The sequence below is a fragment of the Chanodichthys erythropterus genome, chromosome 23, assembly GCF_024489055.1.
Source record: "Chanodichthys erythropterus isolate Z2021 chromosome 23, ASM2448905v1, whole genome shotgun sequence".
In the NCBI taxonomy this organism is placed as follows: domain Eukaryota; kingdom Metazoa; phylum Chordata; class Actinopteri; order Cypriniformes; family Xenocyprididae; genus Chanodichthys; species Chanodichthys erythropterus.
The window spans coordinates 15,259,749-15,286,642 of NC_090243.1; the positions used below are offsets into that span (position 1 = coordinate 15,259,749).

The window sequence follows — 26,894 nt, forward strand, 5'->3', positions numbered from 1 at the left end:
ATGAGAATTGTGGAGCAAAATCAGCTTAATTGCAATATAAAGTATATATTTAAGGGTTTATATATATATATATATATATATATATATATATATATATATATATATATATATATATATATAACACTGGTGGAGTACTTATCAAAAACAGAGCTAAATATATATTAAAAAGTATTCATACAATTATTATTATTATTTATTCATTTATCAACATTAATTAAAGGCAATACAACAAATACTAACATGATGTTTGAATACATTAAAAAATAATATAGGCCTATTACTCTTTTCTTTTCTTTTTGTGCATTACCATAATGTGAATTAGGGAGCAAAATCTGCTTAATTGCAAAAAAATATTTTGTTTCCCAGCTTTTTTGATTTTGGGGTGAAATATGAACTGAACATGTTCTTGAGATTTACCTAGTTAATGTAACCTGCTGTACAAATATAATCTTACACTGACACACCTGTACATGTACTATGTATATACTATACTGTGCATTGCTTTTTAAAATTATTATAAGAGATCTGCTGGTAAATTTAGACAATATGATATATGAATAATGACCAAATTCACACTATTTATGCGGCAATGTTCATGTTGTAATTAAATGGATGTTGTATGCTTCACTCCCAGTTGTGTTTCTTCAGCGTAGAACTCAAATGACGACATGACAACACAAAACATATCTGCAAAACCTACATTTAATGAAGGCTCAGTCAACGATCAAAAATAACACAACAATGAAAACAATGTTTTGCAACACATCTACTTCTTCATCTCCTTCTCCTCATCCTCCTGATGAATCAATCGTGCCTCTGTCTTCATCAATCTCACGCCTGCGAAAGAAAAACGCAAGGAACTGAGACAAAGAGACAGCGAGAGATGGATGGAGAGGGTGTGAGGGTGATGGATGAGTGAAAGGATGAGAAATCAAAGTCTTGCCTGGTATGAGTGGAGGGCTGTTGAGTACAGGAGTGTCTTTCCTGCGGGGTTTCTTCTGTCCCAGTTTATCCTGCTGATGTTCTTCAGAGCTGTGCTTCTGATTGTCCATTTCAGCGTTCCCATCTGCAGGAGAATATTTCAGAAACAGGTTCACACGCACTGGTTTGTATGTATCAGTCAGTCTGTCGCCATCTGTTACCGCCTTAATAGTCCCGGTGGATGCTGTTCACCTAAATTCTGACCCTTCCATTGTCTTTATATATTTCTTTTCCTTAAAAAAACAGATATACATGCACAAATGCATTGGGAAAAAAACCCTTGGTACTCACAGAGATGTTCATGCATGGTGAGTGTGTGTTCGGCTTTGTCTGAGAGTGACCTCACACAGTCAGTGGACATGCTCCCTACAGCAGTCTGTTCAGATATCAGATAACAGCTCATGTTCAACACACACACACACACATACATGACAAAGGCTCTGTCATATTTACTGGAAAGCATATTTATTAGATCTGAGAATGGTAGCAAACTGATTAAACAAAAGCAGCTTCTCACTTCACAAAATGATTATGTTTTGGTCTTTGGGTTCTGAATTTAGTATTATTATGGTTAATTATGTCATTGCAAAGCATGATACTTAAATGCATCACATTAAATTAACAAACAGATTCATCACTAATTATGTTTAATTCCATGTTAACATTCATTTTTCAAAAAAAAAAAAAAAAGTATGTTCTCCATCTATATTTGACGACAACAACAAAAAATTGCAACATTTGCATTTGAGGCTCAATCAGCAATTAAAAAATAACACCAACAGCAATGAAAAACAAATCTACTTTCTATTTTCTGCTTTTATTTTAAGGCCTTTTGAGCGCTGATGAATATTATTGCATTTATTCACATGCAAAGTAAGATACTCATTAATAATGCTTAAAACATCACAATTATATATATAAAGTATATACAGAAAATATATAAAGTATATTAATTCGATGTGTGCATCTAAAATTAAAACATACTGCATCATAAATAGCCCATATATGTATGTATGGACTGTACATTTTATAAATGACAATAAAGTTGGCCTATATTCTAAATTATTGTGTGTGTGTGTGTGTGTGTGTATATATATATATATATATATATATATATATATACACACACAAACACACATACAATATACTTTGAACAGTCTACATTTTATTTAAATATAATGCATTGCTAAAATATTTAATATGTATGTTTAGATTCAGAAAAAAACTAAAGAAGTGAATTAAAAGAAAGAGAGAGGGGCCTTACCTCAGTGCAGCAGAGAGACGGAGCGAGTGCAGGCCAGATCAAAGACAGGGGTTATGTACTTTAGGAGGAGGGACCTCCTCCAATTCTGTCTCCATTAGAGCCTGTTGTCATGGTGACAGGGGTCCTTGTCATGTGTCAGTCATGCCAGCTTCCACGAACGCACGTCATTGAGGTAAATGAAACAACTTCAACACTTTCTGCAGTGATTTAAACACGATGGTTTGTTGAGCTAGATTATGTTCAAACTGAATGTTGTCAACGCAGTGATTTGCTTTTGATTTGTGTCCATCTGCATTTAATTAAATCATACCACATCATAAATAATAATATTTAAGATAACAATAAACCATTTGTGCAATTTGCGACGCATCCACACTCACCACAACTCATTACGAGCACAATGGAGAGCGTGAACAAGAGAAAATGAATAATAATGGAAAACAATGTGGACATATTGTTTGCTGACAGGCTTTGATGTCTTTTTTATTCTCCTCTGATGTGAATGGTGTTTCCTCCTCCCATGTGGAGTGTGTATGGAGAGTGTGTGAAGTGGTTTTGATTTTTCATGCACCTTCGTCCTTGTCTACCCAGTTAAACACAACACTTGTTAAACCATTCATATGCCAACCAAAGCAAGGGAGCATCTGTCAAGGACATACATGTAAACGTTAAAACCTGATCTAACTAGATAAGGATAGCAACTTTGTGTCGGCCCAGATCTGGCTCACATCTGGCATGCATAGTATGATGTGGAATAATAGCACCTGGGCCGGACCGCTCCTGTTTGCCAAATCTGAGCCACAAGCAGGCCATAGCAATGCCACGTCAGCCAAGAGTAAAGAAATAAACCGGCCTTAAAATAAATGGACCTTATCTGAGCCACAAAATCTTTATATATAATTTCTAAAATCATCTTAGCATTAACAAGCCTGTTAACAAGCAGAATCACTGAAGGAAAGAAGAGAACAGAAAAAAGAGACAAACAGAAACACAAGAGCTACAACTGACTACAGCCACAGCCTTAGATGAAATCAACTGAAGATAAAAGAAGACATTAAATCTCTCAACTCCACAAACAGCATTACAGCTTCACATATTATTAACAAGATTGACTTTATTTCTGTCATTCATTTACAGAAGTTCTTAAAGAGAATTAACAGACCATTGTTGAAATCTCGTAAAAGAACAAAACCGAAAACAAACCGTCATTGAGATCTCATAACCAAACAAAACCGACTGTCACTGAAATATCATAACAGAACAAAACAAACCATCATTGAAACAAAACAAACTGTCGTTAAAATCTCATAAAAGAACAAAACCGACCATCATTGAAATCTCGTAACGGAACAAAACCGACCATCATTGAAATCTCGTAACGGAACAAAACCGACGTCATTAAAATCTCGGAAAAGAACAAAACTGTCTGACACCGAAAACAAACTGTCATTGAGATCTCATAACCGAACAAAACCAACCATCATTCTGAAAACCGACTGCCACTGAGATCTTGTAACTGAACAAAACTAACCATCATTGAAATCCCGTAACGGAACAAAACTGAGATCTTGTAACCGAACAAAACTGACCATAATTGAAATCTTGTAAAAGAACAAAACCGATTGACACCAAAAACAAACAGTCACTGAGATCTCATAAACAACAACAACAAAAAAAAAACATCAAGAATCAGCACATGAATCTCAACAAAGGTGGCAATCAAAAGTGTCATGCCACAATGCATGCTGGGAACAATAAAAAACTCGCAGCATGCATCACAGCATTAATAAATTATCTTGCTGAATTATCCTATTATGTGGTTTAATTCTAAATAATTCTAATGCTGATTGTTCATATCTGTTTGTCAATGTAGTTTACTGTTTTCTGTTCGTTTTTTAAACCATCAGATGACTGCTATGACTAATGTGTGATTTATTACGCCACAGTATTTACTCAATTGTGAATTCTATGAATGCCAAACCTACAGGAACAGTTGAAATAAGCTTGGTTAGCAACAATAATCTTGGTTAGTAGCGAGTTTATAAGTCCCAATACTATATATACACTACATAAACTGGCTACTGAGAAAGCCTTACTGTATTTAAAGACCACGCTTATATGGTTTGCCAATGTCTATGATGATTCCATGATACATGATACCCATTGGGAAAACACAATTTCTTTAAAGTTCAACAACATTTTTAAATGAAATATTTATAACTTTATATTTATTATTATTATTTAAAAGTACTGACATGGTCAGCAGCAAATGACACTGATTAGGCCATAACTCTTGGAGAGTGTTTCAGGAACCATCAGATCATTGTCCAATCAGACAGGAGAACCAGCACTGTGTCATCCACTGGAGGAGAAAGGAAGCTCTTCTTCAGGAGAGCAGCAGTTTCCTTATACGGTCAGTGCAGCACCACAATGCAGTGAAGTGGTTTATTACAGACAAGAGATAAGGAAGGAGAGGGAAGGAGGAGGCTCGTGCTACATAGAGAGATGTGTGTGCAGTGTGCACATATAAACTCATCTGGACACACGACAATGGTTTATATATATACATAATTCTTTATTAGTTCTGAACTCAAGAGTCAGCACTTCACTTTACAAGTGTCTTGCAAAAAACGGACAAGGATCTTCAGGTCTTCATCACTGCATTACTACAACAAAAAGGGAAAGCCAGAATGATCCATTTTGAAAGTTGTCTGCATTTAAAAAAAAAATCTAATTAGGTTCATATCCCATCAAATATTTTGCTTTTTAGTAAAACGTTTTTTCAGATATAGACATTAAAAATGCCTACAACAATGGAAATTGTGTTATGGGGTCATTAAATATAATTTTGTGTTCAGACTGAAGACAAAAATAATACAAACCTTATTCCAGCGAGTTACTGTTGATTGAATGCTGTAATGAATTTTTCAGCTGGAAGATAAAAGTGCACGATTAACAACACTTGGGTCATTTAACCATTATCAGATCCAATTATTCTGATGAGGATATTCTTACACTTTTAATAAAAGCTACAAAGTCCAGCCTGTCTGGTTTGCAATTGGCCTCCCACTGGGTTTGACAAGAGAACCGCTGTGGATCTTGACATGCTGCTCCCTGATTCCCATGACAAGTTCCGGGATGATGGTGACACCTCTGTGGACCAGACGTCACAGGCAGCAGGCAGCATTGAATGGCCACGCTCCTGGTTGAGGTGGGTCCTGAATGGGGTGTATTAGAGGGTGTAATTCGTAGTTGGGTGCACAGCTGAGACTGTTCGTCCATGAGCCGATTCAGCTTCTATAAACAAAAGTACAGGGATAAAACAAATGCTGTTCTGTTGTCCATTTAATATATTTCACTGCTGAAGGATGTTGGTTGATAAAGCAGGTTCAAATTCACACTTGAGAGAGTTTTTGCCCTATATTTGAAATATGTTTGTCAATTTTAAGCCATAAACCATATTTAAAGGGTTAGTTCAGCCAAAAATGAAACTTCTGTCATTAATTACTCACCCTTATTTTGTTCCAAAACCCTTTATTCATCTTCGGAACACAAATTAAGATATTTTTGATGATATCCGAGAGTTTTCTGATCCCCCATAGACTGCAGCGCACAAAAAGTATTCTCGTCGCTTCATAACTCCAAGGTTGAACCACTGGAGTCGCATGGACTATTTTAACGATGTCTTTACTGCCTTTCTGGGCCTTAAAAGTGGTAATTGCATTGCAGACTATGGATCAGAAAGCTCTCGGATTTCATCAAAAATATCTTAATTGTGTTGCGAAAATATGTTTTACGAGTCTTACGAGTTTGGAACGACATGAGGGTGAGTAATTGACAGAATTTTAATTTTTGGGTGAACTAACCTTTTAATATTAAGTGTATATGAGTAGATTTAATACCATTTTGATGCTATCATCATAGTGATGCACCAGATCGGACAACTGCTGTTCAAGCGTCCCAGCTTCCTGTTTGACAGCTGCTCGTAGCTTCAAAACATCTTCCACTTCCTCCCTGAGACACAAAATCGCTTTTAAACACTGTACAACACAGCAAAATTCAGGAGAGCAGCCCTATAAAAATCAGTGAGATCCATTATGATGGTAAAGTTCACCTGTGGGAGTCTGACAGAGATCCGAGCACGGATGCTTGTTCCTCTTCTAGTCTTGCTTCAATTTCCGTCAGAACTGTTCGGAACTTCCTCAAACATTTCACCATGTCCTCAAGCTCATCCAGGGAGTACTAGAAAGTGAAAGAGAAGGATATTGTTGGGAGAGATACATTCCATAACCTGGAAAAACATGGTCTTTAAAAGTAGCATAACAGCTGGTTTATTGCTAGAAGCGGGTTTGAACATGTTCAGCACATCTTAACCAAAGCGATCAATGTGATCAAGATGGTCTACCATGTTGACATTAGTCCCATCAGCTGGTAGTCCAACCAGCTTAAACCAGGGTTATTATGGTTAACTAAAACCAAAACCATAACTCAAAGAAATGAGGATGCAGCAAGCGTGGATGTGAGTAAAAGGGGGTTTTCGTGTGTGTACTTAAAGGCTGTGAAGATTCTGAAGTGGTCAGTGTTCGCTACTGTTTTCCATTACACATGTAAATGAACTATACAAATTCAAATGAACCTCATTAAACAAGCAGTGCACAAAGCTTTTAATCTCAGACGTTTAAGGGGTAGAAGAGTATTTCTCAAAATAGAAATGTTTAATCTTAGTTTGTTCTTAAAATCAGAGGAAAGATTAAGTGGCTAAGAACCCATGGAACGTCATACTTCAAATGAGGAGCTCCTCCAACATTTATCAGGATGAGTTTGATGGAACCAAATTTAAAAACAACTGGCCTTATGAAACAGCAGAACAAATTTCTGTGTAACTCGACACGTTACAATAACGATTACACAGAAATTCATATGTAAACTGCGTATGTATTACGAACAACATTTTATGTGAAAATGGTTTAAATGCTTAAAGGGTTAGTTCACCCAAAAATGAAAATTCTGTCATTAATTACTCACCCTCATGTCGTTCCACACCCGTAAGACCTTCGTTAATCTTCGGAACGCAAATTAATATATTTTTGTTGAAATCCGATGGCTCAGTGAGGCCTGTATAGTCAGCAATGACATTTCCTCTCTCAAGATCCATTAATGTACTAAAAATATAATTAAATCAGTTCATGTGAGTACAGTGGTTCAATATTAATATTATAAAGTGACAAGAATATTTTTGGTGCGGCAAAAAAAAAAAACGACTTATATAGTGATGACCGATTTCAAAACACTGCTTCAGGAGGTTTTGGAGCGCCAAAGTCACGTGATTTCAGTAGTTTGGCGGTTTGACACGCGATCTGAATCATGATTCGACACGCCGATTCATTATGCTCCGAAGCTTCCCGAAGCAGTGTTTTGAAATCGGCCATCACTAAATAAGTCGTTATTTAGTTTTTTCGGCACCAAAAATATTCTCGTCGCTTTATAATATTAATATTGAACCACTGAACTCACATGAACTGATTTAAATATGTTTTTAGTACCTTTATGGATTTTGAGAGAGGAAATGTCATGGCTCAGTGAGACCTCCATTCACAGCAATCAGATTTCAACAAAAATATCTTAATTTGTGTTCCAAAGACAAAGGTCTTATGGGTGTGAAACGACATGAGGGTGAGTAATAAATGATATTATGTTCATTTTTGAGTGAACTAACCCTTTAACAATACGATTTTTACTGGGGAACCCCCCTGAAATACGATTGTGCTAGTTTTGGGGTAGTTTTGAGTAGCAATTGGGCGAGTTTTGTTGTGAAAACCTGGCAACCCTGCCAGAGTAATGTTTTACAGTACGTTAAGGCCAATAACCAATAAGTGACTGGTATTAAAATGCTTACTATTTATAACTTTTATCTAAATAAATTAAACAGTTATAAAAGCTACAATTTAATTTAGGCATCACTTTTTAATGTACAGTATGAAAACAGAATATTCTCTTTTGCTAAAGATTCCATTTAACAGTTCTAAGCGTTTTAAAAAAGATTAATTTAAGCCCATGTTAGATGATAAAAATAGGGGAAATTAGCTTGTAAAATTAAACATTCAATGCTGACAAATAATGATATAATCATTTTAAATATAGTTAACATGTTACCTATATATTGTGCATTCCTAAAAATTTTAAAATGTAAAATATACAGTATGATGGTAATTTTACAAAGCTGTTCATCATAGTGCAGGATAATAATTATTTGTAGAGCAACTTCTACTTACAGGCAGACTGGAGGACAGCTCAGGTTGAGGTTTTGCCCAACAGTTGTCATAGTTGATTTGAGACCCACAGTGGAAACATTGCTGCGCCCCTGCCCACAATGCGCCCTGCAGTTTGTGATCCTCCTCCTCGTACGACAGTCCCGTGTCCAGAGATATCGAGCGCGTACGGAAACTTCCGAGATCGCCAGAACATTCCACAGAGTTCCACAAGTGAGGAGGAGATGTTTCCACAGATGTGAACGGCGTGTGTGTGTTGGGTGTCTGTGCCGTTCCCGAGTCATTATCCGTGACAACGTCAGACCTCTTGGAGAAAGATTCTCTCCTACGTTCAAGAGCAGTGGGGGAACAGCGTCCAACGGCAGCAGAGGTCACGGTTTTTCCCGGAGATCCATGCGACAGATCCAATGCCGGATCTCGTTCGCCTAATTCGAGATGATTCGTAAAGCTGTCCGCCTCCTTTTCCATAACATCTGTCCTCAGATCAGTAGGCCACAAACCTGAGTTTGTCTCAGCAGATTTCAGTTCCTCAAACAGGGACATGCCTTCCTTATAAACAAGTCGGCCTGGACTTTCTGATCCTTGCGGTCTGTCATGAATTTCAGTCTGATAACCAACAGGATCCATTTGAACAAAGTACGCTAGAGTGTAAACACCATTATTGCTAACTTTACTAATATCTGATGACAAAGAGTATTCTTTTTCAGTCATTATTCTCCTCAATTCTCCTGAGTCTGAGTCAAATATATTTCCAGAGTCTGCAGTTTCCAAAACAATTTTTCCAGAGTATTTTTGGTTTGACTGCATTTCACACTTCTGTTCATATGTGGGTGGATCCTCCATTTCACGCTGTTCTGATCGCTTCTGTTGACCTTCTGTGCTATCTTGAGATATTGCATTCAGCATCTGCAAAAAGCAGAAAGAGCACAGGAAATCAAACAAATATTCATAAACACACCAAGTGGTAAATATCCTTAAAGGGCCAATGCGTGGTTCCTGTTTCAGTAGCAACACCAAATGTAACTGCAAAAATAGTCACTTCAACAGCTAAAGATACTGTTTCCAAACAGGTTTCCTAAACGCTCTGTTGTCAGATAGTCTGCTTCAAACTCAGCACTGTTTCAGCCAATATTGGTGGGCCGCTCATGATACATTGTGACCTTTTTGATGTATGGATGTCAGAAGTACTAAGGAGTGATTACCGTATTCATTTACCATGTTATTTACCAAGGTACCTCAAAGAATATAATCATATTAGTATTTGTTAATGAGAGCTAAAGTTTGTGCAAATTTATTATTTTTGGGATTTTAGTTGAGACAATGACAAATATATATATATTTACAAAAATCTTTCTTCGCATTTACAGATTTACAAAATTACTTCCACACATTAATCTACTTTTATTGGGTAAAGAAATATGAAATGGAATTACACTAGCATTTAAACGTTGAAAGAAGTCTCTTATATGCTCACCATGGCTGCATTTATTTGACCAAAAGTACAGTAAGTACAGTAATTTACCAAGTTCACATTTTTATGCAATCTTTGAATGGAGTAGTAAATAAAATATTTGTCTTGCTGTCCTTGGTGGAGGGATATAACATAACATAATGGCAGATAAAAACGACTCCATGGCATCATTAATACAGGTACTTGAACCCTGAGCTGAAGCATGTCTTACCTTCATGAGCTCGGGTCCAGGGTTGTTCTGCTGGGACAGCGCAGGTATGAAGGGCTCCTCTAGGAAGCCACTGCTGTCAGACTGACAACTGTTTGTTCTCATCACGTTAGATCCAATTCGTTCACCTACAGGGAACCAAGAGCCATTAGCATGAAGCCTCTTGATCAGACTAAACAAACAAGTTCATTTTTCCATAGCACTGTGGTAAGGCGAACATTACTTCAACTGTACAGCATGTAGCCTACTGCACACATAAAAATGACTGAACAATCACATGAGTCATTTGCATAATATCAGAAATGGAAATTGTTCCATGTAAATTATTCGAATCCACAGTGGCTTCAAAAACGTTTGCTTTTCAAGAAGTAAAAGGACATCTCTAATGAAAGTTTATGTTTTATTAAAACACATTCTAAAGGTATAGTTCACCCAAATATCAAAATTATCCCATGAATTACTCACCCTCAATCTTTATAATGATTTTGAAGTCCAAAAAAGTGCATCCACCTATCATAAAAGATATTCACACAGCTCCAGGGGGTTAATAAAGGCCTTCTTAAGCAAAGTGATGGGATTTTGTAAGAAAAATGTCCATATTTAAATCTTTAACCCCCTTAGCTGTCACCGTCCCACAGGTGGGACGTTTGCCATTACATATTTAAAACAGTAATATTCTATACTAAACCTAAACTATTCCTAATCTTGACAAACTATATATCATTTGAAAGCTTAGAATCTGTAGTTTATATATTTGGTGACTTATTTTCAAAATAAATTACAGAGGAGCAGTAATTTATCAATTTGCAACAAGCATATTTTCATACTCATAAGGCATGTTCAGACCTTTATTTTGAAATAGCGATGAACATGAAAAATCATGAAAAATTGTTTGAAACATGTTTGTTTTCATGCCAAGAGTTCAAAAGATAACATCCATTCTTTTTTTTGAGAAAAAAAAGGTCTGAAAATGTTTGATAGAAAAAAAAAATAAATACATTTATGATTGTGGCGGCGATCTATAACCTACATACATGTTATTTTTATGTTTATTAGAGGCTGAATTCATATCAAATTCTGCCAAACTTCCCATACTACTTCTATATATGATGTCTACTTCATAAATTGTATGAAAATAATGGAAATATATGGTTCAGATCACTCAAACCATATGGAAATGGAGGCGCCTTTATATGGTCAGTAATGGAGCTTGGTTGTCATCTAGTGAAAAAGTGTGGTACTGCGCCCAAACAAAATCTTACTGAAAGCTCATTTTTTGAGATATCAACCTGAAATTTGGAACACAACTTGTTCAGATTTTTGATTTCCTTGCAGCTTTAGAGTAAAACTTGTTTTGTAAAATATATATTTTATATAAATTATTATATTTTTACATTTTATATTTTCATAAACAAACTTCTATAACTTTTTTTCTCTTTCACTCACATACGTTATTTCACATCTACAATAATCTGCCAAACTTCATCTTTAAAACAAGACCAGCCTTATGTCTATACTCCAAAGTATTCTTGAATTACAATCATTTAAGTTTGGATAGTGTATTTTCTTGTCTAAAAAAAAAAAAAAAAGTGGGGGTGACAGTTAAAGGGTTAAAGAACTAGCTTCTGGCAGATGGCCAACGCAAATCGACTTATGCCAAGAGAGCAATCTCTGACCTGAGGCATGATGCATTGACGAACGAGGAAGTGCAGAGGATAGAGCAAAACAAAACACCGTTCACAAATTAGAAGTCTAAAAAAAGAATTTTAAAAGAGACATTTCCGAGGATTTCGATATGGAGCTTGCGTTTGTTGCATCGCATCAGATGTTACTCTTTTGGCGCAAATCAACTAGTTATTTTAGTTCATAAAGTTTTAAATATGGATATTTTTTGGACTTCAAAAATCAGGAGCACTATTCACTACCATTATAAAGCTTGTAAGAGCAAGGATATACCCGATATATCGCATGTGATTGTCACACGCATTTCATCCTATGATTTCGGCAGTAAAGCTGGTTCCCTGATTACCACTAAATCGCCATCACCTGTTTTCAAATGGAGCGGAATTTAATAGACAGAGCCGTAGTTCACCGACAAGCCACTGAATATCCCGTTCATATCGCAGATGAATCGCCTTCGATAATGAACGCGATATTGCGTGCCGCTCGTGACAATCGCATGCGATATTGGTCAGCCCTAATATATAGCTACACAATCAAATTAAAGGATTAGTTCACTTTCAAATAAAATTTTCCTTAGAATTTACTCACCTCCATGTCATCCAAGATGTTTCTTCAGTCGAAAAGAAATTAAGGTTTTTGATGAAAACATTCCAGGATTATTCTTCTTATAGTGGACTTCAATCGCCTCCAAACGGTTGAAGGTCAAAATTACGGTTTCAGTGCAGCTTATTAGATACCAGACGAGGAATAAGGGTCTTATCTAGCGAAACGATCAGTCATTTTTTAAAAAAAATGTAAATGTATATGCTTTATATAAACAAATGACCACCTTCCAAGTGGTTCCGCCAAAACCGCACTTTTGTATTCTTCAAAAAGCTTACAGCGTATGTCCTACGCCTTCCCTATTCTACTTATGGAAAAAATTGAACTGGCGCTGCGTTCGTTCCGTAAGTAGAATAGGGAAGGCGTAGGACATACGGCGTAAGCTTTTTGAAGAATACAAAAGTGCGGTTTTGGCGGAACCGGTTTTGGCGATCATTTGTTTATATAAAGCATATACATTTACATTTTTTTCGAAAATGACTTCTAGATAAGACCCTTATTCCTCGTCTGGTATCGTTTAAAGCCCTTTGAAGCTGCACTGAAACTGTAATTTTGACCTTCAACCATATGGAGACCACTGAAGTCCACTATATGGAGAAAAATCCTGGAATGTTTTCATCAAAAACCTTCATTTCTTTTCAACTGAAGAAAGAAAGACATGAACATCTTGGATGACATGGGGGTGAGTAAATTATCAGGAAAATTTTATTTGAAAATGGACTAATCCTTTAATATAATCTCGATTGTGTTTGTCTAAGAAGAAGGTCATCATATACACAGGATGGATTGAGGGTGTGTAAATAATGGGATAAATTTACTTTGGAGGTGAACTATTCCTTTAAAAATAAATAATTATAAATTTGATCTTTTTCTGAAGTAATGCAGGTGTTCAAAGCTCGTCACTACAATTCCAGGGTGGTTAGCAGGGCATTGCTATGTGGTTAAAAAAAAAAAAAAAAAAAGACATGCACCTCCAGGATCCATTGGGCCATTGCAGCTCCCAGGAACACTTCCTTCATCAAAACTCTGGATCTGAAAAACAATCATCAACATTTGAAAGGGAACAATGTGGAAGTACATACAGAGGATATTACTGCAGACTTAATACTTCACCTCTTCCAGCTCGAAAGATTCAACAGGTCGACCCTCAGTTGAAGGCGGGACAAAGTTGAGATTCAGAAGGTCTGATGTTCCTCTTGCCGTGGAGCGGTTTAGAACCGGCTCAGCCTCTGAATTAACACTCTGCTCCTCTTCTAGAGGGAAAAGATTGCTGTTGTCCGACATCCTTGTGCGTTTTGAAGGGATCCTTTTATCTGCTTTTGGTGTGCCAGTGGATTCTGGGCCGGATGGGGCTGAGGAGGTCATGGAAGGGAGCGTGTGCTGGTTCTGTGACGTTTCGGCTTGACTGAGGCTCTTTTTCGAGGCTTTACGCAGAATCATGGCCATATGTTTTCTCCTCTCCCGTGCCTCTGCAGACATTTGGGAAGCTGTAGATGTGTCCGCATCCTGAGAAGTGGCACCAACCAGAGAGGAGAATGTTGTGGTGACCTGCTGAAGAACCTCGAGCTGCCTGAACCGATCTGAACACCAGGAGGAAGTGAGATCGAGTGTTTCAAGATTCTTGACTTGCATAAAACTCTTCTTATCAGACTTTCAACATATTGCAGCTACACAGGAAATGAGTGTCACTTTTATTTTTGCTGCTTCACACATTATATTTAAAACACATTCAACCTCCTAAATACCTATGCACTCTTAAAAATAAAGGTTTCAAAAGGGGTTTTTGTAGTGATGCCAAAGAACCATTTTGGATCCCCAAAGAACCTTTCAGTGAACAGTTCTTAAAGGAACCATTTATTTTCTTAGTGAAATATTTCATAATCTAAAAAACATTTTTGCTGTAAACTTTTGACGTCAAAATACCAATTCCAGATATCTATTGTGTAATTTTGACTCGTTGTAACTGGAATTAAGAAATCTACAATGTGATTATGACTAGTCATTTTCTTCCATTGAAAAATATTCACAAATATCCACAAATGAGTCTTGACTAGTAGAGATTGTACTTAAAGATATCTGTAATTTATTTTGTACTACGCATAATTCTAATTAGAGATAGCTCAAATTACCATTTTACTAGTCTGAATTACCACTAGTAAAAATTACAATTCGAGATATCTCTAACTTAAGATAAAGGGATCCAAATTACATTGTAGATATCTTAAAAAGTAATTTATTACTAGATATCTTGAATTGGAAATTTTCCTAGTCAAATCTCATTTAAAGATATCTGCAATTTAATTAATTATGACTAGGAAGATCTTTCTCTGGAGATATCTGAATTTAGCTTTGTGACTGGGAGGAATTTCAATGCATATATCTGGAATTAACATTCTTACTAGTCAAAATTACTTTATAGATATCTAAAACATGCATGCAAATACACTTTTGCTTAGCCCCACCTTAAACATTTTATTAACCAATCCTACCTTGGAAACTGTTGTCATCTGCCATTTTATCTAAGGATTGTATAATAAAGGTCCTGTATTTTTGGGTATAAACTGCTTTACACAGAAGTAATTAAGAAGTATCAAAATAAAAAAAATGTAGCTGGGGCACATGTAAAAGTGACATAATGCAGAGAGGAGTCAAGAAGGTTTTTGTCCTATAAAGAACCATTTGTGCATTGAAAAGTTTCCATGAATGTTAAAGGTGCCATTGAATGTTTTTTTACAAGATGTAATATAAGTCAAAGGTGTCCCCTGAATGTGTCTGTGAAGTTGCAGCTCAAAATACCCCATAGATTTTTTTCATAATCAATTTTTTTACTGCCTATTTTGAGGCATAATTAGAAATGCGCCGATTCAGGCTGCGGCCCCTTTAAATCGCCCGCTCTCCGCCCCCTCCCAAGCTCTCGAGTCTATCACTGCATGAACAAAGTTCACACAGCTAATATAACCCTCAAAATGGATCTTTACAAAGTGTTCGTCATGCAGCATGTCTAATTGCATAAGTATGGTATTTATTTGGATGTTTACATTTGATTCTGAATGAGTTTGAAGCTATATGCTCCGTGGCTAACGGCTAATGCTACACTGTTGGAGAGATTTATAAAGAATGAAGCTGTGTTATTAATTATACAGACTGAAAGTGTTTAATAATGCAAATAGCGACGGCTCTTGTCTCCGTAAATACAGTAAGAAACGATGGTAACTTTAACCACATTTAATAGTACATTAGCAACATGCTAATGAAACATTTAGAAAGACAATTTACAAATATCACTAAAAATATCATGTTATCATGGATCATGTCAGTTATTATTGCTCCATCTAACATTTTTCACTATTGTTCTTGCTTGCTTACGTAGTCTGATGATTCAGCTGTGCACAGATCCAGATCCTTGTCTAATGTTTGAACATGGGCTGGCATATGCAAATATTGGGGGCGTACATATTAATGATCCCGACTGTTACGTAACAGTCGGTGTTATGTTGAGATTTGCCTGTTCTTTCGGAAGTCTTTTAAACAAATGAGATTTATATAAGAAGGAGGAAACAATGGAGTTTGAGACTCACTGTATGTCATTTCCATGTACTAAACTCTCAATGGCACCTTTAAAGGTTAAATGTTTTTCTTCAACCTTTAGTTTTGAGAGTGTGGATATGAAGAACAGATATTTAAAAGGGTATTTCACTCCAAAACATATGACTTTGGAACTCAAAGAGAGACATTTTTGCATTTTAAGAGCATGAGATTTCAACCTCCAAAAAAGATCATTAAAGTATAATTTTAAAAAGTGGTCCAGCTTGTGCACTATATTCCAAGTCTTTTAATGCTTGTTTCTCAAATAAAACTAATGTATGACTTCAGAAGACTTTAAATATAATGAAAACGAGTCATATAGACTAATTTTATGAAGCTTTTTTTCTCATTTTGTAGTTCAGCAGCCCCAATCTCAATAAATGCCTAGGATTTTCTTTAGAAATTCACTGTTTGAGTTCCACAGAAGTGGGTTTGAAACAACATGTGGTTCAGTAAATGACTCATTTCATTTTTGTGTGAACTTGAGGAAACTTGCTCACTCCTGACATCCAGATTTTCGACATCCATTCGGTTCTGCTGAGCTTCCAGAAAGAGCTGATAGCTGATGCCACGAGCGCTGGACTGGTAATTGAGGAATCGGGTCGGGATTCTCCCTGTGATGTCGGGCTCCTCAGTGCCAAAACCCAAATCTAGCAACAGTTCTTCAGGGTCATCCTGTAGTATGTTTAACACGTCCATTACACTGCAAAAAACCCCAACAACATTAGCTTGAATATCAGCAAAGTCTTAAAGTGAATGATTGACAGGTGAAGGAAGGAGGTTGAGGAGTTCTGACCTGACGTCAGATGGTATCGAAACAGACGATGCAAAACTGTTCCACCTGGACAGAGCAGGAGTATCTAGAGATGACCTGTGTGTGGAACACAGCAGCAAACATCAAACCAAACACTGCTGACCAGCCCTTCCTAAACATCCAAACCCTTATTCACGCTTTCCTATGTTTCACCCATTTCCTGTTGGAATCGTTCTTCTCCTGCCTCATTGCACCATTAGTGACATTCCACCTCATGCAAATCAGCCCAGCAACCCATGTGGTGGCATGTCAACAAATCAGCATTTGCATGGGAAATATGACTAGGTAGGTTTCTGGCAGGTGCCTGAACAAGCTACATCACGCACATTTACACACTTACAAAGTACTCTGTCTGATATATACTATATACAAACACATATAGCACATATTTATATAACAAATGTACCACTTTAGGCTATCAGGCAGAGTATATTCCTATATACAGCAAATGAACAGTGGATAGATGACAGTGCTGTTACAAAACTTATATAAATTTTAATAAAATGTTCTGAAATTGATATGATAAAACATTAAACTAGGAATACACAATATATCAGTATGAACATTCTAACATTCAAAGGTAATGTTTGAAACAAATAATTTAATAACACTGTTAAATATAATCTTTAGTAACTAATATAAATATAAATCTTTCATACTGTATAATTTTGCAAAAACAATTGTATTTAGATTTTAATATCATCCATAACGTGAAAATTATAAACTTATTTCAGCCAGATCCAAGTTTGTCAAAAAGTCAAAGTTATTCAAGTTAAAAATGAAAGCACTGCATAAAACACAGTGAATATTAAATGTGTTCTTACCTCAAAATGTCTTGTACAGTCCTGAGAGAGCGTTTGCCATATAAAGATGCTGCAGCAAACAGAAAAAAAGAGTCAATTTAAAGATGGAAAGGTCTGCGTATTCAATTAAACACTTCCAGACTGCTGTAAGGCAACTATATTAGGTCAATATTCTTCAATGTTGTTTTGATGTTCTTGTCTTCTCATAAACAGCTGTACAGAAGACTTTGGCATGTTGTCAGAGACATGCTGATGTCTTCTTAAAAGTGGACCATGATCCAATGTGTCCAAGTTAATTTCCTAAAGAATCTTTGTTTAATCTCCAGAGAACAACAATCCATTCCGTCCTGTACCTTCCATTGCAAGTGTGTTACGAAACCAAAGCACCTCATTCAAAAGAAGGGGAGTGTCTGACAGCACAACTGATAGAACATGAATGAGAAATTCATAGCAACTTTTTCTTAAAAAAATGATAAGATAAGACAATAGTCAAGACACTCACAATAAAGTGACCCTGAAAAGGAAGACAGAACCCAGGACAGAAAACAGCACTCTAAGAAGAGAGACAGAACCCTGAAGAAAGACAGAACCCTGAGCAGAAAGAAAACAATTATAGGTGGGCGACGTGAATATGAACGTTCAGAAATGTTAACAGATATGATAAATGTCTGGCAAGAAAATAGAGCTGGGCTATATATCGCATGCGATTGTCACGCGCATTTCGTCAGTAATGCCGGTTCCCTGATTGCCGCTATATCGCCATCACCTGCTTTAAAATGGAGCGGCATTTAATGAACATAGTTCACTGATAAGCTGCAATATCGCTTTCATTATCGAAGGCGATTCATCTGCGATAATGAACGCAATATTGAGTGGCTTGGCTCTGTCTATTAAATGCCGCTCCATTTGAAAGCAGGCAGCGCCGCCGCTCCCACCACGCGCATCACGCACTGTGCGTAGGGCACCAAGTGCTGAGGGGGCACCAAAAATAGCCTAATGATTTTTTTTTTTAAATGCCGGTATTATTTAATTACCCTATAGAAATATTGGGCACGTGTTAGCCATGTATATGTAACAAAAAAGGGGGAACAAGAAAGATATTTAATAATTGCTCTAGTCTAGTCAAGAAAGTACTCACGTCGGCAGCGTCTGTGTCCAAAGTTGCCCTGACACACCAAACCGACGCTAAACAGCCGACGGCCAAGTAGCATGTCCGTTCTGCGCCTGCGTGAGATGAAATGCCTTTCCGTACCAGCAGGTGGCAGTAGCTGAACAGCCAATCAGAATGATCAGATGGCCTGACGGACCGACGAGCTCAGTGTTCCCAACTTAGCAATTTTGTTGCTAGATTTAGCAACGTTTCAGACTACAGTAGCAACTTTTTTTCCAAAAAGCACCTAGCAACAAATTTAGCAATTTTAACATTTATTTGGCAACTTTTAGCAACTTTTGGAAAGTGACTAATCAAAACAGCACACAAACAAGCTAGCTAAATAGACTGAGTGGTTGATTCATAATTCCTTAAAGGTGCAAAAGAGGATGTTTTGTTTTATACATTTTTGCAATATTACCTGAAACTGTCTTTACTAACTGATAAAAGACTATTTATTAGGTGCACTGAAAGGAATAATATTAATATACATCATCTATGCACAAGGTAGGGCCTTAAAAACATCAGCCAATCGTTTACGTAATGATTGGCCCTCTGGCTTGTCAATCACTGCCATGACGTTCCTTGTGAGAGACGAGCGCAGCTGCGCGCTCCAGTAACTTTCCACACTCCACAGGCGCCGCATGCGATGTTTTTGTCCGGAGACAGGAGAAACAACTGCAGATTATGAGTTACCTGCGGTGAGTCCGACATAATGAATCCACTAACACGACACAGCGAATGCCGGTGGTAAACACTCGTGTTCCAATACTCGTGCACGAGTTTTGGGAGGCGTTCCCTCGAAAGGAGGGGGGGTATTCTTATGCATGCGCTCATTTCAAAAACTCACTAACAGTCTTTGGTTTCTCAGTCGACGAAAAGATCCTCTTTAGCACCTTTAAGATCGCTGTGGAAATAGCTGTAAAAACCGGAGGACAAAAGACAACGAGTGGGGGTGGGGCTACACAAAAAGGCACGATCATTTAGGTAGCATATTAACTACTACAGGGCTTTAATTGTTCAGTTCATGTGTAGTTTCACTGGTTAAAAGGAAAATACCCTACATAAAATAATAATTGTTCAAAAGTGTTTAACTGTTCAATATCAGTGTTGTATTTAAAAATATAAATAAATCTGGTCATGAAAAAAGGTTTGTATTCATTTTAAAAATGCTGTGTGTGTGTGTGTGTATTTATTTTACAAACAAATCTAAATTAGCATTTCAAATATCTATGTAGTTTTGCGTTGCGATTACGTAATGACATCATGGCGCAATTACGTCACAATGTCATTTAGCAACTTTTAGCAACAAAACGATCTGCCTTTAGCAACTTCCCCTGAAAATTAGTTGGCAACACTGGACGAGCTCCGAAGGCGATTCAACATTTCGAATCGGCCGAAAAAAGCAGATGAGGACCAACTTCAGCCGACGGTGCGGAACACACTGAGAAAACTTAGTCAGCCAACGAAGAAAAACTGCCTTAAGAATCTTTTTTGCAGTGTATCTATAACCAACTTTGAAAATCAAGGGAACTTGTGGGTTGATAAGAATATTTTTAGCCCCTAAAAGCTAACTCTAAAATCTAAAAATCAATTGGATTAGTTGGTCTGGCTGGGTGGTTTTCTTCCCCGGACCTATACATGTCATACTTGCTTAAATCATGTTAAGGTAAAGATCACGTCTTTCTCTGCTTTATATACTCCTTATCTTTTCCGTGTAACTGGAAACCATGCAGCAGCAGGTAAAGTTTTCCCTGAAGCAGCAGCAGACAGCAGGCACTGGAATGTCTCACTCTCTGCCAATGTTTGTGTTTGAAAGTATGAAGCGGTTTGCCATGTTTAAAATCTAGGGTTACCGCAGGCTTTCTGAATAGTTCAATGTATTCCAAGACACAGACGCACAAACCCATTTGCCACTGTATGCTCAATATTTTTATATATTAAGAATAACTCAAACTTTGACGCCAAACTGTCACTCCTTCATATCACACATGTCTTGTTTCAGCTGAGTATTTAATTTAACAGATCTGAGCAATACAAACCTTGCTCACCATGCTTACCTTCCACTCCCAGTGCCAGATCATCTTCACCGCTCTCATTCCTCCTTATAGGCTTCACTGAAAGCAAAACAATAGGTGTTTTACAATAAAGTACGTACAGATCTTACAAAAGTGTCACGCCCTCAGGTCAGTTGGGTCAGTAGGTCAGCTGACCTGCTAACCCTATTATAATGGTATAATCCATCACAGATAAATGACTAATTGACCCTTCGCTAGGAGTTTGATTGACAAGTGATCTAACCAATCACAACGGCGAATCCGCCATTTTGTCCGACAAAGCAGTCAGGAGTTAGAGGATTAACCTTGGTGGACTTGAACTTGAAAAATGGTGTGTATTGACTTCTTTCCGTGTTTGAAACAACATTCCTTCTGATGTTCATACATGTTTATTTGATGCTATAAATGAACTAGTAAGAAGAGATGATTGGTTCACGAGCCGCTTGAGATGAGGCACTACAGCGATCTGTCAGGACACATTAAAGAGCCACAAAACGTTTTTATTGTTCAAATTTCTTAAAAAATTACACTTTTTTTAAAGCTGGGACTTTGTTTAATATCATAAGTATCGACGTGTTGTCAGTGTCCTCTTTGATCCGCGATGTATTTTTCACTGTGTGTGGCGTGACAGCGCCATGGCTTGTCGGACAAAGCAACAGTAACTAAGGGGCGGCGGGTCTTTGCGAAGGGTCAATTGATACACTGTAAATCATTTCATTATGTTAATGATAAATTCATACAAGATTATCCTATTCAAATCAATGTGATAAACGAGTTTGGTCAAAAGTAATCTAAAAGTAATAAAAAAGTAGTCAGATTACATTACCTTAAATGTGAAATGTAATGGATTACGTTACTAGTGTTGGAGGTAATGCATTACAAGTAACAGGAGTTATGTAATCAGATTACTTTTTTCAAGTAACTAGTAAAGTAATGCATTAGTTTTAAATTTACAACAAAATATCTGAGTTACTTTTTCAAATAAGTAACGCAAGTTACTTTGTTTTCCCATTTATTGACTGACAACTCTCCTGTCCCCATGTTGAGAGAAATCGGGAGTGCAGAGTTGTTGTGTGCCCTGTGCAAACATGATGGTTATTCTACACTAGTTTTAGACTAAGTGTGAGCATACATTTACATATTTACTCATTTACTACTAATCCTGCGTCCTATTCCTCTGTATTCCAGAATGGCAGCACAGCTGAAAGGCTTGTTTGTATGAACTGCGCCCTCTACTGTGCAGGTGAGAATATGCATTTCCTTCAGCCTGAGGCTTATTCATTTCACTTTTGATGTGAAAGAGCCTTTACATTTGCCAAAAATAGAACTTTGTTGTTGTTATAAAAACAAACAAACAGCCCAGATGAAAAAAATCCATAAAAAGTACCTAAGTAACGCAATTAGTTACTTTTTTAGGGAGTAACGCAATATTGTAATGCATTACTTTTAAAACTAACTTTCCCCAACACTGTATGTTACTAACAAAAATTTGTCATGTAATTTGGAATCAGTAACCAACCACAATTTGTAAGCAATCTACCCAGCACTGGCAACTATAAAGCAGAAAATATACACCAAAATACTCTCCAATGTTGCATTTTATCCCTTAGTTTCTAAGTCACTTTATTATGATGCCATTCTCAGAAAATAAAAACATTTATTTTTTTGCAAATGTGACACATAATCTTACCTGCTGTCTCCAGGACAACCTCTGGTTTCGTATCGTCCCTTAAACAAGGAAGTCAAGCTGTATTAGTGACCATATCACTAGGAGGAAACACTTTAAAAAATATATAATGTGGGAAGAAATTCAAATTTTAACAACAGACAGCACAATGGTACAGCTGAAACCCATTGAGAAGGGATTTATCCCAAAATAAATCCACAATGAAAGAGAAATAAACACTTGTGAGATTCGGCTCTTACTCTGAGATGGTTGTGAGCCAGCGCTCAACGCTGTCTTCATCACACTTCCCTGTTCAAAACAAAAAGGAGCCAGTAGTTAAAACATTCACCTTGCTTCCTTACTGTTCAGTTTGCTTCAAAAACAGGTCTGGATGAGCCATTGAATTACAGAGCTCCAGGGTTACATGGGCGTTCACTGCACTGCTTTGCATTTTCTGTGAAGTGTGCAGGATTTCTGAGATCTGGATGATCCATTGAAATAGGATTTGACCAACACTGACAAACAATAATTACCAAGATAGTTGCCTAGAACATCAAAGTTTACATACTTACTTGTGTCAGAACTGATAATCGGAACAATCTCACATTTATCCGTCTTCCATCTAATCCTGGAGGTCCGCAGAATAGCTCTTCTGTCTGCAGATTTACTGGTAGACATTGTTGTGGTCATGAGGTCCACACCGTTCAAAAAACAACCACGGTATAGTGAGCAAACACCTCATTAAGAGGTCATCTTCTCTGGGAAAACACTAAAAGATACAAATAAATTTAATTCCAAGATTATTACTTAAATTACCGTTATACGTTTATGGTTCAACTGGTCTAAAAGGCTAAAACACAACACAAACAAAAACTTACTTTCCTAAATGGGTCAATGACATGGCGTACATATTTTTTCTGTGTCCAAGTGCATTATTTCCTTTTAAAATAATTTGATAATTTTATGACATGCATCAATTTATTCTATAAGACCTACACAGTAAAATCTCCAGAGTTAAATCAGCTCTGCTCAGAGTACATATGGTCCCTCTCTAAATAGTGTTAAAGTTACACTGAAGCAGAGTTAAAGTTAATGAGATAATTAAGCAATTAATAAGGCTGTGACTGAAGACAGTTGTAGTTGTTGTGTTTCTCTTTTCTTTAGTGATTCTGCTTGTTAACAGCAGGTGTTCATCACTAATGCACAATTATCACTTAATTCTTTAATTATCTCACTAACTTTAACTCTTCTTTAGTGTTATTTTAACACTATTTAGAGAGGGACCATATGTACTCTGAGCAGAGTTGATTTAACTCTGGAGATTTTTCGATGTATTTAGTTTGAATTCACTGTTAGTATATTTAAATATTTATACATTTAAATACATATTATTTTATGTTTTTTTTTATGTTAAAACCCCAAAATGTCAGGTGGTGCAACTGTCTGAACAAATGAACAGACTAAGAAAACTATTTAAAATGGTGTCTTAATAAAAAATTAAAAACTAAATACTACAGCAATGTTTTAGGTTTGAAACCTTTTTTAAGTTTTATAAATATCAGTAGTTTTAAAACTGTTGAGATAATTAAAAACCTCTTGTCCAGCAATTTGTATATTCTCAAATGTCAGGTTGGCACAACTGCAAACATGGCTCTTTTATTATGAATTGACAAGGTAATAACAGTAAACATGATTATGCATCATCCAGATTTGTAGATCTCACTCAAATATTGGTAAAAACTGCTAATTTCACATATATATAGGTTGGTACACTTTCCATGTCAGGTGGTACAACTATTTAGTTGTACCGCCTGACATAAGTCAAAAAATGAATTTAAACACTTTGAAATGTTATTTAACAACTGAAACTTGTTTAAACACGTTGTTCATGACTCAATATATCATGACTCAAATATGCATTACCTCAGTTTTGAATAGTTAAAAAATAGTCTCTGTGCACTGCAAAATGTTCCTAACCCATGATGCCATTGCACACAATGACAACACATCAAATTTGATGTAATTTGGTCTAATAAAGTTGCAATGAGAATTTCCCTGAAACTATCACATATATGTGAAGACAGAAGATTTGTTTATGATTCAGTTTTGTTTGGGGTGATTAAATCAACAGTTTTTCAATATGTTATGCAAAAATATATTTATAGTTTAAAGCTCCAGTTGTTTGGCCTAAATGTATGTGCCGGTATAATGTACACTAAAACAAAAAAAGAGGCACTAACCTTATAAAAATCTTTTGTTAATACAAAATAGTGATCATGTACCAGAAAAAGACATTATATAAACACTTGTTTTACCCAAACTTTGTGTAATGAGGGTAAAAAAAAAAATATCAAAAGGTAAAGACAAAGAATAAAGTTATGAATATAATATATTAATATTGACAAAAATAATCTAATATGCAGGTGCCCAATACTGTTCCCGAGGCGCAACAAACACACCTGTCTGTAATCATCAGGTGTTCCTGAAGGTCGTATTTAGCTGGTTCAGGTGTGTTTGATTAGAGTTGGAGCTGAAATTTGCTAGAAGGTTGATCTCGAGGAACAGGATTGGATCCAATTTTATGATCATAAATATCAGAAGTACAGAGAAAAATCTCTACAAGCAAACCGTTAATTCCTAGTGACTTCATACACACACACAATGTCTCCCAATCGTCAAAGATGTCAACATCTAACCCTTTTATATAACGTTCTATATAATGAAACCACCGCAATCCATGTTGTTCGAAACAAAAATGTAAGACAAATTAATAAACACAAGCACGATCTCGTGAAACAAATAATAAATTATCTACAGGACAAATGAACCACAAAACAAGGGTGATTGGAGCTGATATCAACTTTGAGAAATCATCTGATCAGCAAAGACTTTTCAAGACTATATACAGATCGCAGAATGACCACAGACTCACCTGCGCTTTCGTCGAGAAGATCCAAACTGAGCACCTGCCACAGCACGCCTGCTTTAATGTGTCTTATCGCTTTATCAACCTGAGCTAAAAACAGACACACAATTCTAATTTGGTGCACATAAAGAGGAAAAAGCAACACGCGTATGCAAATAAAGTGCAAGGAAAACAAGCTGAAGCACAAAGCCAATGTGTGAACGCGCGGTCGTCGCGCTCTGTTATAATCCAAATGAATATTCACAAGTGTAAGACTAAAAGAGGAATTGAGCAATGCCTGCATGCAGAAACATGATATTTCTTGCCTAACCTGTTTGTGCAATTTCACAGTTCTAATATTAAAAGCTCTTAGTCTTACCCGTAAATCACGATTGTGAGGAGGAGTTTGCAAACAAAACAATACACAAACAAGAGTGATTACTCCTAAATATGTATGTATTTTAAGGTTAGGTAAGCATTTAAAGTGCCAATTTATATATTGTGTGCATATAAAAATATTTAGACACTTAATTCACATTATGTCACTGTATCAGCCTATGATATTTTTATTGTTTAATATATTATTATTATATATTTTGTATTTCTATGTTGTTGTTTTTTTTTGTTTTTTTTTTTGCTAAGCGTTGCGATTAAGACTTCCTTTTTACATGGTAGTATGTTATACCAACTTGTCTTGACGGCAGTTCTGTTTGTGAATCACTAGATGTCACTAAATGTCTGAAATATATCCAGGAAACTGATGCCTCCTACCTCAATAATGAATGCCACCGCGCATAATTAAGCTATAAAAATGTGCGGCAGTTTTTCCCCAGGATAAAAGGTGGAAACTAGATCATTTCTCTGTGTGAATTAATATTCTGTGCACACTATGGACCAGTAAACTATTCACAAACAACTAGGTAGGTGACTGGCACAGATTGGGCTGCATTATGCATGTGTGGCAGAACACTGTTTATTTGAATGTAACCCAATCACTTTTAGATGGTATAAATGGTAAAGTCTAAAAGTTTCACACAAACAAGTAGGCCTATTATTTACTATTTCACCCTATTACTGTTATAAGAACATATTTTGTAAAAAATAAAATAAATAAATAAAACCGGCTTATCTTCAAACAATCATTGCACAAGATTTTGCTCAGTCCTCTTCAATAACAGACACCTTCGTCATAATTTGGCTAGCGTTAGGCTACATTATATATGATCACGCTCTTATTCACGCAAATGCTTTTAAACCATCCAGGCGCCACAAGACAAACGAGAACGCGCTGTCTGTGTCACGCGCGCCAGTATCGAGTTCTCCTTCACGCTTGAACAAACAATAACACAGAGAATTATGCAAAAATGTCCATTTTGTCGAGTAGCCACATAAGAGAAGTTTTAATGAGTTAAATAACATCTTAAAAGACCTTAAA

The 26,894-nt window shown here is 36.4% G+C and overlaps 2 protein-coding genes across 4 annotated transcripts; both read right to left on the reverse strand.

The window, feature by feature from the left end:
* Window positions 1-766: 766 nt before the first annotated feature.
* On the reverse strand, window positions 767-1,410 carry ppp1r17 (protein phosphatase 1 regulatory subunit 17). The gene is made up of 3 exons (XM_067377210.1): window positions 1,273-1,410; window positions 944-1,066; window positions 767-837 (listed from the first exon to the last, which is right to left on the reverse strand). The coding sequence occupies exons 1-3, from the start codon at window positions 1,382-1,384 to the stop codon at window positions 767-769; spliced, it is 306 nt and encodes a 101-aa protein (XP_067233311.1). The 5' UTR covers window positions 1,385-1,410.
* Window positions 1,411-4,691: 3,281 nt separating this feature from the next.
* Window positions 4,692-25,697, reverse strand: itprid1 (ITPR interacting domain containing 1). Of its 3 annotated transcripts, none has more exons than XM_067377761.1 (17): window positions 25,487-25,697; window positions 23,127-23,323; window positions 22,815-22,863; window positions 22,579-22,616; window positions 20,892-20,948; window positions 17,703-17,751; window positions 16,861-16,935; window positions 16,565-16,767; window positions 13,593-14,059; window positions 13,451-13,511; window positions 10,197-10,321; window positions 8,518-9,420; window positions 6,360-6,487; window positions 6,148-6,259; window positions 5,261-5,542; window positions 5,128-5,176; window positions 4,692-4,911 (listed from the first exon to the last, which is right to left on the reverse strand). In XM_067377761.1, the coding sequence occupies exons 2-16, from the start codon at window positions 23,242-23,244 to the stop codon at window positions 5,129-5,131; spliced, it is 2,715 nt and encodes a 904-aa protein (XP_067233862.1). In that variant the 5' UTR covers window positions 23,245-23,323; window positions 25,487-25,697; the 3' UTR covers window positions 4,692-4,911; window position 5,128. The 3 variants fall into 3 exon arrangements, with proteins under 3 accessions (XP_067233862.1, XP_067233861.1, XP_067233863.1); XM_067377760.1 differs by having other exon boundaries at window positions 4,692-4,956; XM_067377762.1 differs by lacking the exon at window positions 25,487-25,697 and adding an exon at window positions 25,014-25,470 and having other exon boundaries at window positions 4,692-4,956.
* Window positions 25,698-26,894: the final 1,197 nt, after the last annotated feature.

Bases quoted from the DNA above. Each gene is read 5' to 3' on its own strand.
- ppp1r17 (XM_067377210.1), bottom strand. From the start codon at position 1,384: ATGAGCTGTTATCTGATATCTGAACAGACTGCTGTAGGGAGCATGTCC. The intron at 1,067-1,272 runs GTGAGTACCAAG...ATTCTCCTGCAG, and splicing joins CACCATGCATGAACATCTCT to ATGGGAACGCTGAAATGGAC. The intron at 838-943 runs GCAAGACTTTGA...TTTCTTTCGCAG, and splicing joins CAGCCCTCCACTCATACCAG to GCGTGAGATTGATGAAGACA.
- itprid1 (XM_067377761.1), bottom strand. From the start codon at position 23,244: ATGACCACAACAATGTCTACCAGTAAATCTGCAGACAGAAGAGCTATT. The intron at 16,768-16,860 runs GTCAGAACTCCT...GGTTTTTTGCAG, and splicing joins TCGATACCATCTGACGTCAG to TGTAATGGACGTGTTAAACA. The intron at 6,260-6,359 runs GTGAACTTTACC...TTTGTGTCTCAG, and splicing joins TCTCTGTCAGACTCCCACAG to GGAGGAAGTGGAAGATGTTT.